Consider the following 13,951-nt stretch of genomic DNA (forward strand, 5'->3'; position numbering starts at 1 on the left):
TTAAGAGTTGGAGTCTCACTCTGTCACTCAGGCTGGATGGAGTACAGTGGCATGATCATATCTTACCGCAACCTCAAATTCCTGGACTCAAGTAATCACCCTGCCTCAGCCTCCCAGGCTGCTGGGACTACAGATGCATACCAATTGCCATTGTCCAGGCTGATGTTGAACCCTTGGCCTCAAGTAACCCTCCTATCTTGGCCTCTGAAAGTACTGGGATTAAAGCATGAGCTACCATGCCCAACAACAGTAAATTTCAATTTAAAAAAATATTTAATGTGATATTATCATTTCAAATTTTAAACTCTTAAACGCTTACTCTGGAGATAAAAAGATACTGTCACTGGCTCTAAGAAAGGGAAATAATATTTCATATAATTTATGTGGGGAGACAGAAGAAAAAGTTTGTATTTCTTCTACAATCCACTACATTACAAAGTTTCATTCAACACAACTCTAGACACCTTCATATGCTCATGCTTATTCGTGAAAGACAACAGCCCTTCCAAAATTTCATTAAGTGCTACTCTGCTCTTTCTCATAATAAAATTATCTATAGTCAACTTACCTGTGACATCAGGTAGTTGGGATATTCCCCTCAATGCCAGTGCCCAGGCAAGTCTAACAGTGGCTTGCAGCCCAGGCAATTTCCAAGGCTGTGAGTCTTGAAGACGAGAGTGAATTGTTGCAATGTACTGTCTCTCTGTCAACAGTGGAAGTTGATGAATCATATCTGACAACACAAAAACAGACCACTTTACCAAACACTAGATAAATACATTCTTACTTTTAAGATACAGGAATAATGTTTAAAAGTTAAAAATTCTAAAAAAAAAAGTCAGAAACTTTCCGCATACTTACCAAAAAGTGACTAACATTTAATTTTTAATATATCAAAAAGTACACTACTAAGGATCATAAACAAAAAATGTAAAAGGAAAATGACAATAATCCTAAATTTTAATTTCACTGTTATCAGTGACTTTTATAAGTGTACTATAAACTAGATAAAAAATTAGAGCCATTCATTTTTTTCTGCATATAAATTATTTTTTTCCAAATCTCTTTGAGAATCGCATATAAATCCTAACATAAATCAATGCTATCTAAAGGCCAAAAGTATTTTATCTACTTCACAGAAAATATAGGTCAAAGATAAATATATCACAGAATAATTTCTTTCTTTTTTTTAAATCAAATCATAGCTATGGACATTAATGCAATCATGGGGTACAATGTGCGGGTTTTATATACAATTTGAAATATTTTCAACAAACTGGTTAACACGGAATAATTTCCCTGTCATCTCTTAGAATGTTTTCATGAATGGCTTGAAAATATCAATAGTAAGGAAACAAGTAATTAGGCAAGCATGTCTAACTCATGAACATGTATTATATATCCTTTTATATTTTCCACTCCAAATATCAAAAAGACAATAGAAATAACTTGGTAATTATTTTAAAAATAGGATCATACATATAAATATTCAAATACGGATGAACAGTACACAAAAAATACAACAATTCTTTTTGTTTTTTGACTTTTTTAAATTTTTGTAGTCAAAATATCACTGTTCTTAAATGTTACCTCCATAATTTAAAATGATTTTTTAAATAAATGTATAAAAAAATTCAATACCATCTCGTTCCTCTGTGCTTTGTTCTAGAAAACTGATATCAAAACAGTACAAAAGCGCCATAAGAAGACCCAGATTTACAGCATCCAGTGAGCCATTAGCCTCAACTGACACTCTTTCCAAATGTCCAATGAGGAGGAGGGTGTCATCTTTGCCTAAAGGTGACTGGCAAGCCCAGGCAAAAAGGCTTTCTGCCAGAGCCTGCCTGCACTCCTTTATGAGATCAGATACCTAGAAATATAAATATATGATTATCAGTAAAAATTACAGTGAAGCCTGTAATATATTCCAAAATACAAACTTTAATAAAAAATCCTATCTGAACCCACAAGTGATCCTAAAAATCTCACCTCTGTGATTCTAGTGGTGCCATAGCTCAACAAAAACAACGACAACTCCAACAAAAAAATAGCCAGGTGTCGTAGTAGGCACCTGTAGTCCCAGCTACTTGGGAGGATGAGACAAGAGAATCACTTAAGCCCAAGAGTTTGAAGCTGCTGTGAGCTGTGACGCCACAGCACTCTACCAAAGGTGACAGTGAGACTCTGTCTCAAAAAAAAGAAAAAAAAACTAACATATGGGATTCTGAACAAACCCTACTGTTTCTTTTTTTTGAGACAGGAGCCTCAAGCTGGGTAGAGTGCCGTGGCATCTCAGCTCACAGCAACCTCCAACTCCTGGGCTCAAGCGAGTCTCCTGCCTCAGCCTCCCAAGTAGCTGGGACCACAGGCGCCTGCCACAATGCCGGGCTATTTTTTGGTTGCAGCCATCATTGTTGTTTGGTGGGCCCAGGCTGGATTCAAACCCACCACCTTGGGTATACATGGCTGGCGCCTTAGCCACTTGAGCCACAGGCATCAAGCCAAACCCTACTGTTTCTTCCTGTCCTTGAATGACCAATTTCTTAACAGTCACCAACTTCCTTATTGGGCAATTTCCTTATAATTAACAATGTATTGCCTACTATATTTTCAAATAACTAGAAAAATGGATTTTCAATCTTTCCCATATTAATAAATAACAAATGTGGTGATATATTAATTATCATGATTTTATCATTACACATTGTATACATATATTGAAAGATCACATTGTACCACGTAAATACATACAACTATTGTGTCAATTAAAAACAATAATAGGGTAGCACCTGTGGCTCAGTGGGTAGGGTGCCAGCCCCATATACCGATGGTAGTGTGTTCAAATCCAGCCCCAGCCAAACTTCAACAAAAAATAGCCGAGTGTTGTGGTGGGAGCCTGTAGTCCCAGCTACTTGGGAAGCTGAGGCTACAGAATCACCTAAGCCCAAGAGCTGGAGACTGCTGTGAGCTGTGATGCCACAGCACTCTACCAAGGGCAACAGAGTAAGACTCTGTCTCTAAAAATAATAATAATAATGATGATAATAATAATAAAAGCAAAAAGAAAGGTGGTAATTAGGCATGGTGTGAGCTACATGATTCTTCCTGGAAAAATAAAATAAAAACCCAATATAATTAGTGTGACAAAAAACACATTAATAATTTTTCTATGCCTATATTAAAAAAATCCTAATTGTCATGATGTTTCTGACTATGAGATTTGACATAGATAGTCCATGAATTGATTTCACTGAACCCTTGCCTCTTTGCGATGTTTTTCTCTGCCCAAACCTCTCTCTCGCTGGAGCTTCTCAAATTCAGTATTCACATCAATCTGTGACACCAGAGTAAGGACTTTATAAGTCAATCCTTGCTCCATCAGCTCATCTGTAAAACGGGTTATCATGGAAACCAGTTCTGGACTGTAACGAGAACAAGTCAATAAATAAAGCAATCTTAAACAATATTGCTATACTTCCTTATGATAACAGATACAGCACACTCTTTTGACAATATTGCATTACTGAAAACAACCAAGATGAATTATAACTTCATCTTTTCTAGATTAGGCTTCAAGAAACTTTTAACGATAAATAACTGAATTATTATTTTTTATTTGTAGATAAAACAGGTTTAAACTGTGATATCATTCTTCACAAAAAAGGGGAATAAACTGCTCAGCATGTTATGTATTTTACTTAAATTATACAATGCTAAGGGATATTTTGTTATTTCTAAAACTGTAACTCTGTAAGTCATTTCAGCCTAATCCCTGAAATCCCAAGAAGTAAACAGACCTCAGTTCTAGGGTCCATGTCTTTCCTCGTCTAGACTGTATTAAGGCTTTCAGAGAATTTGCAATGCACCGCTTTCCATCCCAGTATAAAAGAACAGCTACTAATCCTCTGGTGAGGCCAGGAAAATGTGGCTGTTGGTGCTCTCCTAGAAAAGAAAGTTGAGAAATAATTTAGAAAAAAAAAAATGCACATGTTTAGGATGCAACAAAAATCACCATACCAATGTTCTGCTCAAAAAATCACAGCAGCTCAGAGTTTAAAGGGTCCTATGATTCCTCTACTTCAAACATCCATCCCCTATTTCACTCCTGGCACAAACAATATACACAGGGGCCATCTCACCTATGCCTGAACACCAGCAGCCACATGGACTCCACCACTTTTCAAACTCTCAATTTTATCTTCATCTGTGTTTACATATGATAAGAATCGTTTGGTCTCACTGTGGTCCATGGAATCTAATTTTATTCAAGACCACTTGACTCTCTTACCTGAAATCTTTCAAATACTGAGAAAATTTCTTCCTCCAAAATCTTTCTAAAAATTAAATAACCTTTTTGTACATTTCAAGTTCACTCATCCTTTTAAGTGCTCTCCTTGGAATGAGTTCCATTTTATCTTTTTAGAGCACCTTGCCTATAGTTCCAGTTTCATATCCTATAGCTTTCTTCTCTCCTTACTGGTAACACCTCCACTCCACTCCCTTCATTTCCCCAAATTCATCCCCTTGCTTCATTCTCCTATACAGGTGATTATTTTCTGTTGGGATGCCCTTCATCCTCCTGAAAGCTTACCTATTCTACCATATATGTTTATTAATTTTGCAACAACTACCTTAAGCCTTACTATCTTTGTAAAGACTTCTCTGTACAATCCATGGTCAATTTAATCAAACTTCCTCTGCATCATCTCTACGTCTTACATAATCTTGCATTAATGCACTTAATTCTGTCAAAATTATTTGTTTCCATATCTTTCTCAACTAGACTATGAGCTTCTTCAGATTAGTTGAGACTTTATTCATCTTTATATTACTGGAGTCATAAGATAGTGCCTGGCACATGGTAGGGATAGAATAAATGTTTGTTAATCAAAAGTTTTGAATTAATTTCTAAACACAAACAAACTGGGTATGGTAGTTCACGCCTATAATTCTAGCACTTTGGGAGGTCAAGGCAGGAGGATCACTTAAGTCCAGGAATTAAAACCAGCCTACCCAAGAGAAACCCCAGTCTCTACAAAAACAAAAAAATTAGCCAGGCAGGGTGGTATGCACCTGTAGTCCCAGCTACTTGTGAGTCTGAGGCAGGAGGACCTCTTGAGCCCAGGAGTTCAAGACCAACCTGGCCAACTGCAAGGCCCCATCTCTACAAAAAGTACAAAATAAATTAGCTAGGCATAGTGGTGTACACTTATAGTCCAGCTACTTGAGAGGCTGAGGCAGTAGAATACTTGAGCTCAGAAGTTGGAGGCTAGAGTGAGCTATGATGATGCCACTGCACTTTAGCGACAGAGCAAGACCCTGTCTCGAAAAGAAAAAAAGAGAAACTACTATGGAATCTAAACAATATAATATTTTAAAATATGAGTGAATAATTTCACAATTCTGTATCAGTGTACCATAATTTCAGTCAAATGTCAACCTACCAGCAAGGAGAAGCTCAACAGCTGCCAATTCTCCAATGTCAAAAAGGTCACTGAGAATGAAGGCTTCTTTAATGAGTTGTTCAGGAAGAAGTCGGGTTCCCTGTTGACCTTGAATGGCAACTCCCTCTGTACTGGCTTTCTGAACCTTTTCATGTTGTTGAACATTTTTTGGCTACAATGATAAAATTATAATCATAATGAAAATAGCACTTTGGAGACAGGTCCTAAATTGTTACCTACCAAAGTTTAATCATGATAAACTTCTAGTAATATGACAAACAAAAATATTTCTTATTAGATAATCTAGAATTATACCTTTATGAGCTAACATTCTGCATTAACTTCAACTTTTTAACCTAATATTATATTTACAATAATTGTTTTTGTTAAACTCTAAACTGTTAGAGAAAACACAAAAAATAGTATACTGTTTTTAAAGTTTGTAGGGAACTTTTTAAACTATATATGTAAGGAATAAAAATAACAAGGTCTTCAGGCCAAGTACAGTGGCTCACACCTTTAATCCCAGCTCCTCTGGGAGGCCAAGGAACAAGGATCAGTAGAGGTTAGGAGTCCAAGACAAGATTGGGCAATGTAACAAAACTTCATCTCTACAAAAATTAAGAAATATTATCTAGATGTGATGGCGCACGAGAGACTGAGGCAAGAGGATCACTTGAGTCTAGGAGTTGGAGGCTACAATGAGCTATGATCGTGCTATTACTCTCCAGCCTGAGTGACAGAGCAAGACCTTGTTTCTTTAAACAAGCAAACAAACAAAAAGTCTTCAAATGGGAAATAACACATGAATATGTAAATTATTAAATTATCTAATTTAGTGAATACTAGTTTGTTAATATATAAAATGTGGCCTTATTTCATAAAAGATTGTTTTGTTCAAATATTTAACAAATGACATAGAACTACCTGAAAGATCATAAAATTGTAAAACTTTAGACCTTGAAAAAGGTCATTTCCTCCAGCTCCTCTATTACAGGGGAAAACTGAATGCCCAGATAAGTCAGATAACTTGCCTGTCATACATCTCCAGTAGTAGAGCCAAGACTGGAACTCAGCTCAACTGGCTCCCAGGCTAAGGCTCTTTCTACCAGAGCAAGCAAAAAAGACCAAAAGAAAAAAGTCATTATTGTAACACAATCCTGAAAAGTTAGATGGTCTTATTACTATGTAAAAGAAAATTGTCAAACAGCAAGGAAAGGAGTTTCCCAATTTTAATTGCCTCCACTGAAATACTCTACTCCTGGCTGTAAAGAATTTTAAGATGCAATTAATTAATGACACACACAGATCAATTAGTTCAGCTAATACAACTTACTTAAATAACACTGTGAAGATTTAAAATGCTAAGGTGTACCTGGGAATAAACAAAATCATCAATCTTACCAAGATTAAACACAGGTCAGAAATTCTAAGACAGCTAGTATTTCTGGAATATCCTAAATTGTCTTCAAATGTTATCATGTCCTATCTAGAGATATATAATAACTAATATTTATGTTAAATAAATATATCACCACAATAACCAGGGGAAAAAAGGAAGATAATAATTGCCCCTAGGAAAAATTACATTTTAAGAGAAAAATCACATAATCAATGAAGTAGACAAGTGTGAATGTTTTATTTACATGCATTAACAGTTTATTTGCTCCTTCAATCTTATAAAAAAATAAAATAAAGAAATTTTTAAAAATGTCCTACTGGGTTTCTGAACAATGAGATGAAGTCAGGTTTGTGTTTCTTCAAAATCATGTCAAGAAGGTGGACAGCTTCAGGTTGTCTTCTCCAAAGAACATTCCCCACTGTTTGCCAAATGTCTTTGTAAGGACCCCACAGACTAGCAGCTTAAAGAGAAAAGAAAAAAAAAACAGCACCAAATAAAACATACATTTGGAAAACAACACGAGGTTATGGCCCACATGTGATAGTCACATTCACAGCTACTTTTTAACATAAGTTATGTATATACAGGCTGGACCTGGTGGCTTTTGCCTTTAATCCTACCATGTTGGGAAGCTGAGATCGGTGAATTGCTTGAACTTAGGAGTTCAAGACCAGCCTGAGCAAGAGTAAGAGCCTGAAAAATAGAAAAACTAGCCAGGGCTCGGCGCCTGTGGCTCAAGTGGCTAAGGCGCCAGCCACATACACCTAAGCTGGCAGGTTTGAATCCAGCTGGGGCCGCCAAACAACAATGAGGGCTGCAACCAAAAAATAGCCTGGTGTTGTGGCGGGCGCCTGTAGTCCCAGCTACTTGGAAGGCAGAGGCATGAGAATCACTTGAGCCCAGGAGTTGGAGGTTGCTGTGAGCTGTGACCCTACCGCACTCTATTCAGTGTGACAGCTTGAGACTTTGTCTCAAAAAAAAAAAAAGAAAAGAAAAGAGAAAAACTAGCGTGGTGTTGTGGTGGGTGCCTATAATCACAGCTACTTGGAAGGCTGAGGCAAGAGAATTGCTTAAGCCCAAGAGTTTGAGCTGTGATGCCACAGCACTCAACTCAGGGCAACAGAGTGAGACTCGCAAATAATAATAATAATAAAAGTTATATATACAAATCAAACATTAAAATAAAAGCATAGTTTAAAAGAATTTCTTGGCATCAATAAAAATGTTATTTTATCGAATATAATAGAAAATAAATTCTGACATCAAATTGGAATATCAGCTGAATCTAGTATTATCACTTTATTAGCTGTGTGACCTGGAATAAGGGAAATAATCCCTTTAAACTTTGGTTTCCTGACATATAAAACACAATCATCATCTACTTCAGAGGGTTGAAAGTTTTTAAATAAAATAAACGAGGTAAAACATATGTAATTGAATGCATTATAACCCAATGAATGTACTGAGAAGTATTTTTTAAAGGGGACAATGTGCAGGGAAAGGACACACAAAATCAGGTAAGGTGATCATCCATTCATTCTTTATTCACTCAACAAATACTTCCTGAGGGCCTTCCAGATACCATGAACTACAGACTGAACAAGAGGGACAAGATCCCTGACTTCATAGAACTTACAGATTGACAAGAAAGACATTAAAGATTGAAGTCAAAAAACAGTATCAGTACAATAAAAAGCATCATGAAGCAGAGAGTGCTATGAGAGAATATAGAAAGAGAACTTAAACTATTCTGAGCATCAAGGCAGGAAACGATATGTTAGGTCTCCAGGGGGGGATGTGGAGCAAGGGAATCAGCATGTTTAGACCTTCCTTACCTAGAAAGATCATTTGCTTCTCCTGCTTTGATATCAAACTAGCCAATCTTCTAATTTAAAATACGACCTGTCATATAAATGTCTAGAATGAAGACCATGCTGGCAAACCAACATGAGGACCCACGTAGATCTACTTCCCATTAAATAAACTGGCACGCTACTCTGTATAAGTCTTTTCTGAATTTGATTACAGACAAATCAATGAATGAGACCTAATCAACTCTGAATACACTGACAAATACCAGATTTCTGGGCCTGCCAAAATAAGGACCTGACCCTAGATCCTGGTGACTAGATGACTTCCCTTAGGATCATTTTCTTGACCTCTCTAATGGCAAAGCATAGGGTAAATACGTACCTTGGATTCCAAAGTCAAGATGAAAATTTTCCCAGTAATAAATGAGAAAGTTTCAAGTACTAGATGACATAATGAAATCAGCAGTGTTGGACAATGGTTTTCTAGTGTGGCTGACAAGACTAGAAATAAGGATAATGGATAAGTAAGCCACTCACTCATGAGATGATGGAACCTAAACTAAGATGAAGGCAGTAAATGAGGAAGGAAAGGCCTGTTAGCAGAAGTCAGAATTGGTAACCAATTGGCACAGGGCATAAAAAGAAGGGACCAAAAATGACTCTTAGGCAAATTAGAAATATGCCTTACCACATTAGAAATGTGACAAAGAGCTGGCAAAAGTTAATACTCTTTCCTTAAAAGTAACATTTAATATACACTAGGGACTCTGAAACAGTAATAAATTTCCTTGTACTATACACACTTAGTTGTAGAGGAAAATTCCTTCTCCCCTCTCCCCGACCATTACAGGGAGGCATTCAAAAACAGCAAAAAAAAATCCAACAGAGAAAAAAACTGGCTTTACTCGGTTATTAACATCAACATATCAACAAAGTAACTACAACAAAGACTGGTCTGCAGTTTGACCAATTTTAGTAAATATCTTTCTAATTATAAATTAAAGGAGACATAGTTTTCAAAATTACTAAATATGTATTTTTAACATGTAGTTTACTCACTTGAGAAACATATTTATCTTCCTTAATGTTTAAGGATACTTCCAGCAAGTGGCATTTATTCACTTATTCATCATGTATGAGGTACCAGAAAGCTTACAGTGTAGTAGGCAAACACATTAATGACATAATCATACATAAAACGTAATATCAAATTGTGGTTAAGTGCTATGAAGGAGGTACCCAGGACAAGAGATCACATAATAGAAGAACCCTACCTAGCCAGAGAGGTCAAGGGAGGGAAGGGTTCCTTGAGGAAGTGATAATTAGGCTGAAATCTGAAGGATAAAAGTGGGAGATATCGGAGATGGGAAGGATACACACTCCAGGAAGAGAACAGTATGGGGGTTCCTACGGCAAAAGGAAACACTGTCCAGTAAGAACTAAAACAGCTAAGAAAACAACAGTACAGGGCAGTGCCTGTGGCTCAAAGGGGTAGGGCAACTGACCCCATATGCTAGAGGTGGTGGGTTCAAACTCAGCCCCAGCCATAAACTGCAAAAAATAAAAATAAAAACATTAAAAAAAAAAAGAAAGAAAGAAAGAAAACAGCAGTACAGAGAACAAGGAAAGGGAGGCATCCATCACACCATGCAGGGCTCTCTAGCCCAGGCGTCCTCAAACTACGGCCCATGGGCCACATGCGGCCCGCTGGGTGTTTTTGCTACTGCTGCCTGTCCTGCTTAGTAGCCTACTCATCCTAGGGCCCACAGTCCGGCCCTCCAATGGTCTGAGGGACAGTGAACTGGCTCCCTGTTTAAAAAGTTTGAGGACCCCTGGTAGCCCATTTAAAGGATGCTGGGGACAAGTGTAGTGGCTCATGCCTGTAATCCCAACCTTTGGGAGGCTGAGGTGACAGGAGCTTGAGGACAGGTGTTCAGTATTAACCTGGGGAACAAAGCCAGACCCCATCCAGACAAAAAAAAAAAAAAAGAAAGAAAGAAAGAAAAATTAGCTGGGTGTGGTGGGATGCACCTGCAGTCCTAGCTACTCAGGAGGTTGAGGCTGAAGGATCACCAGAGCCTAGAATTAAAGGCTGCAGTGAACTCTGATTATGGGGTAACAGAGTGAGACCACGTTCAAAATAAATAATTTGGTCTTTGCCCTGGAAGATGAATCAAGCAGGATGAAGATTTAAAGTATCTGCTGGACTCTGATATAGACAAACACACTAATCTTACTGAAAGCTATTTGTGAGCATAAGAACAGACTAGAACGGATGGAGAAATAGGAGTTATGAAAATGTAGTCAGTGACCATGGCTAAATCTTTCCAAAGCAGTGGTTCTCAACCTTCCTAAATGGCACATTTTTTCAAATGGAACAAAGGGGTCGTGACCCACAGGTTGAGAACTGCTGTTCTAAAGGTTTGACTGCAAGGAGGATGAAGAGCACAGTAATTGGAGTGAAGAATGAGATAAAGATAAAAAGGCAGGATAGTGGAGAGGAAAAAAAAAGCAAAAGAGAGGTAAATACATAAGACAGAGAAGGGGCAATAGATCAGGACATAAAAGGTACAATTTACCCTAGATAGGAAAACAGACGAAAACTGAATGAAAAGGATGCAGATGTATCTAGGACTGTAGGTTTAAGGGTAAAAAAGGAAAGTTCATGCCTGTTGGTTCCTATTTTCTTTGTAAATGGGAGTTTGAGAGGTCAGCTGAAGGTTAAAGTTTAGAGGAGTGTGAAAAGGTCTGAATTCATCACTGCTGAAAACAGGAGTGACCAGCCTCCCAAAGAACTGCGGAGCAGTGTTAATGGTTAGTTATTTACAACGATCCAGTGAGTGTACCTACTCACATGCAGCTGAAGTTCAAGCATAGGTCTTAGATCGCTTCAACCTCTTTTTTTTTTTTCCTCTACAACTCTAAGATGTTGAACTTTTTAAGACTGTGGTTAAACACACACATACAACATAGAATACGTCTTCACCTTTTTTTAAGTGTACAGTTCAGTAGGGTTATGTATGTTTACATTGTGCAACCAATCTCCAGATCTTTTTCAGCTTGCAAAATGGAAATTCTATACCCATGAGACAACTCCCCATTTCCCTCCATCCCAACCCTTAGCAACCATTTTGCCTCTGGCAACTGGCTTGTTTCACTTAGCAGAGTGTCCTCAAGAGTAACCCATGTGGTAGCATGTGACAGGATTCTCTTCCCTTTTTAAGGGTGCATAATATTCCATGGCATATGTGTCACATTTTGTTTATTCATTCATTGATGAACATTAGGTTGATTCCCTAAAATGTTTAATTAAAAAAAAAAATCTCCAGACTCTTAGCTTTTAAAAATGTTTCCTGTGTTACCATTAAACTCTCCTGCCACAGGCTTTATTATACAATGTATACCATTTGCAGCTGTTGGCAACTCCTTTTCCTTTTCTTTAAAAAACTGTTCAATGATTAACAACTTGAGATAAGTATGTACTAAAGACATGTATATAAGCACATATAACATGCAAGCCTTACTTTTAAGTACATCTACTCAGGAGGGACAGCAATGTTAAGCATGTAACTTCATTACTAATATTCAGATATATAAACATCTGATGCCATAAAGTGAATTAGGTCGTACTTAAGTAGTAGCATATATGCAACAGTTTAAGCACTAAGACTGGCTTAGAATCATTAGCTGTTTAACTCTGGGGACATTACTGAGCCACTTGAAGCCTCTATTTCCAAACTTATAAAATAGGGTATCTAATACCAGGTACTTCACAGATGTATAATCACAGATTTAGACTTTTCAAGTGCAAAGTAGAACAGATTTAGACTTATCAATCCTGTGCAAAGTAGAACAAGCCAAAATAATAATAATTATAAAGCTTGCAAAGAGACAGAAAATGAACCCCGATAAGAGGGTAACAGTCATCTTGAGTAAGACTCTCTTGCAATCAATTACCACACAGATAGTCTCTTAATTTTGCTAGCGAATTTAAGTGTATCTCAATCGAGCTACTAACATTCTGAACAGAGAATTCTTTTTCAGGACTGTTCCTCCCGGTGCAGGACTTTTGGCAACCTTGCCCTACTACTATACACCCGCAACGTACCCCAGGAATTGTGACAATCAAAATGCACCCATTCTTTCAGACACCCCTAGAGGGCCACACGGCAGCGACTGATTAATCGCTAAAAAGGTGCCCATCCCAAATCTTCCAGAGTTCCTTTACCACCTTTTAGATTTTACGCCACCCTGAAAATCTATCGCTCCACCAGTATCCAGGGCCGAACCACACCCGCCGAGCTGGGAGACATCAGCTGAGCCTGAGCCACTATTCTTGGCCACCTTCTGGATGACAGGCAAGCTTCTTACCGGGGTACTACCTGCCTCTAAGACACCTCATCTCATGGGAAACCCCGGTGCCTAATTTGAGGTGTTAGTTTTCAGCCTCCTCTAGTCGCTAAAAAATATCTCAAATCGTCTGGCCTTATTTACTAGAGATTTGACGTGCATCCTCGCAAAATCCGGGTCACAGACTCATGCGTGGGATTGGGAGTAAGAGGAACCAGGCTCAGCTCTTGGATGCGAAAGATTATATATACATCCATATATATCCAGTTCCAGCGGAACAAGCCCTCACTATCTCCTCTCTCAAACCCAAACCCCAGGGCCAGAGCCGCAGCGCCGACGCGCGCCATTCAAACTGGGGAGGGGAGGGACTGTAGTTCCAGAGGTAGAAAAAAGCAGACACTGCGCACAAATGGGCACCTAGTCTCCGAGAAACCTCACACCCCGGGTCTCTCCCTAAAGAACCAGTCACCACTCTGCCCCATCGTTTCCCTTCTGCCCGGCCGCGCTTACCCGAATTTACCGCCAACAGCGTCGCCATCTTGGAGGCGCCCTAATGGAGCCCCGCTGCAGCAGGGAGGCCCCAGGAAGGGGAGGCTGCCCTCGGCGACGCCTGAACAAAACAGTACCTTACTCTCGCCTCCGAAAACCGCCCTCTGGCCGATGCAGAGTACAAAAGACTCCCATGTCTCCTGTGGTTTACAAATATCAACTTTCACTGTCGCTATTCCCATTCAAATGAGGCGAGGGCAACCAGGTCGGAGACACGAGGTCCTCGCTTTGACAGTCATCGCGCGGTGCATCCTGGGGCTGGTAGTTTCTTTCTAATGATGCATGACGTTGGGTAGGAGTGGGAAAAGTAGGTAAAATAGAAAACAGTATTCAGAGACTAGTTATTAAAATGATACCCACTTACGATATAAAAGCCGTAAATTCAAATACTCTCC

The 13,951-nt window shown here is 38.5% G+C and overlaps 1 protein-coding gene across 1 annotated transcript in view; it reads right to left on the reverse strand.

The window, feature by feature from the left end:
• NUP205 (nucleoporin 205) overlaps positions 1 to 13,575 on the reverse strand; it is an 82,844-nt gene extending 69,269 nt beyond the window's left edge. The window contains exons 1-7 of the mRNA XM_003791596.2: positions 13,518 to 13,575; positions 7,164 to 7,306; positions 5,445 to 5,616; positions 3,798 to 3,942; positions 3,263 to 3,422; positions 1,642 to 1,870; positions 569 to 733 (exon numbers count right to left, since the gene is read on the reverse strand). Coding sequence (XP_003791644.1) covers positions 569 to 733; positions 1,642 to 1,870; positions 3,263 to 3,422; positions 3,798 to 3,942; positions 5,445 to 5,616; positions 7,164 to 7,306; positions 13,518 to 13,545 — 1,042 coding nt within the window. The 5' untranslated portion in view covers positions 13,546 to 13,575. The remainder of the gene's footprint in view (positions 1 to 568; positions 734 to 1,641; positions 1,871 to 3,262; positions 3,423 to 3,797; positions 3,943 to 5,444; positions 5,617 to 7,163; positions 7,307 to 13,517) is intronic.
• Between the last annotated feature and the right edge of the window lie 376 nt (positions 13,576 to 13,951).

Source organism: Otolemur garnettii, unplaced genomic scaffold (assembly GCF_000181295.1).
Source record: "Otolemur garnettii isolate 467f Iridium unplaced genomic scaffold, OtoGar3 scaffold00049, whole genome shotgun sequence".
Classification (NCBI taxonomy): domain Eukaryota; kingdom Metazoa; phylum Chordata; class Mammalia; order Primates; family Galagidae; genus Otolemur; species Otolemur garnettii.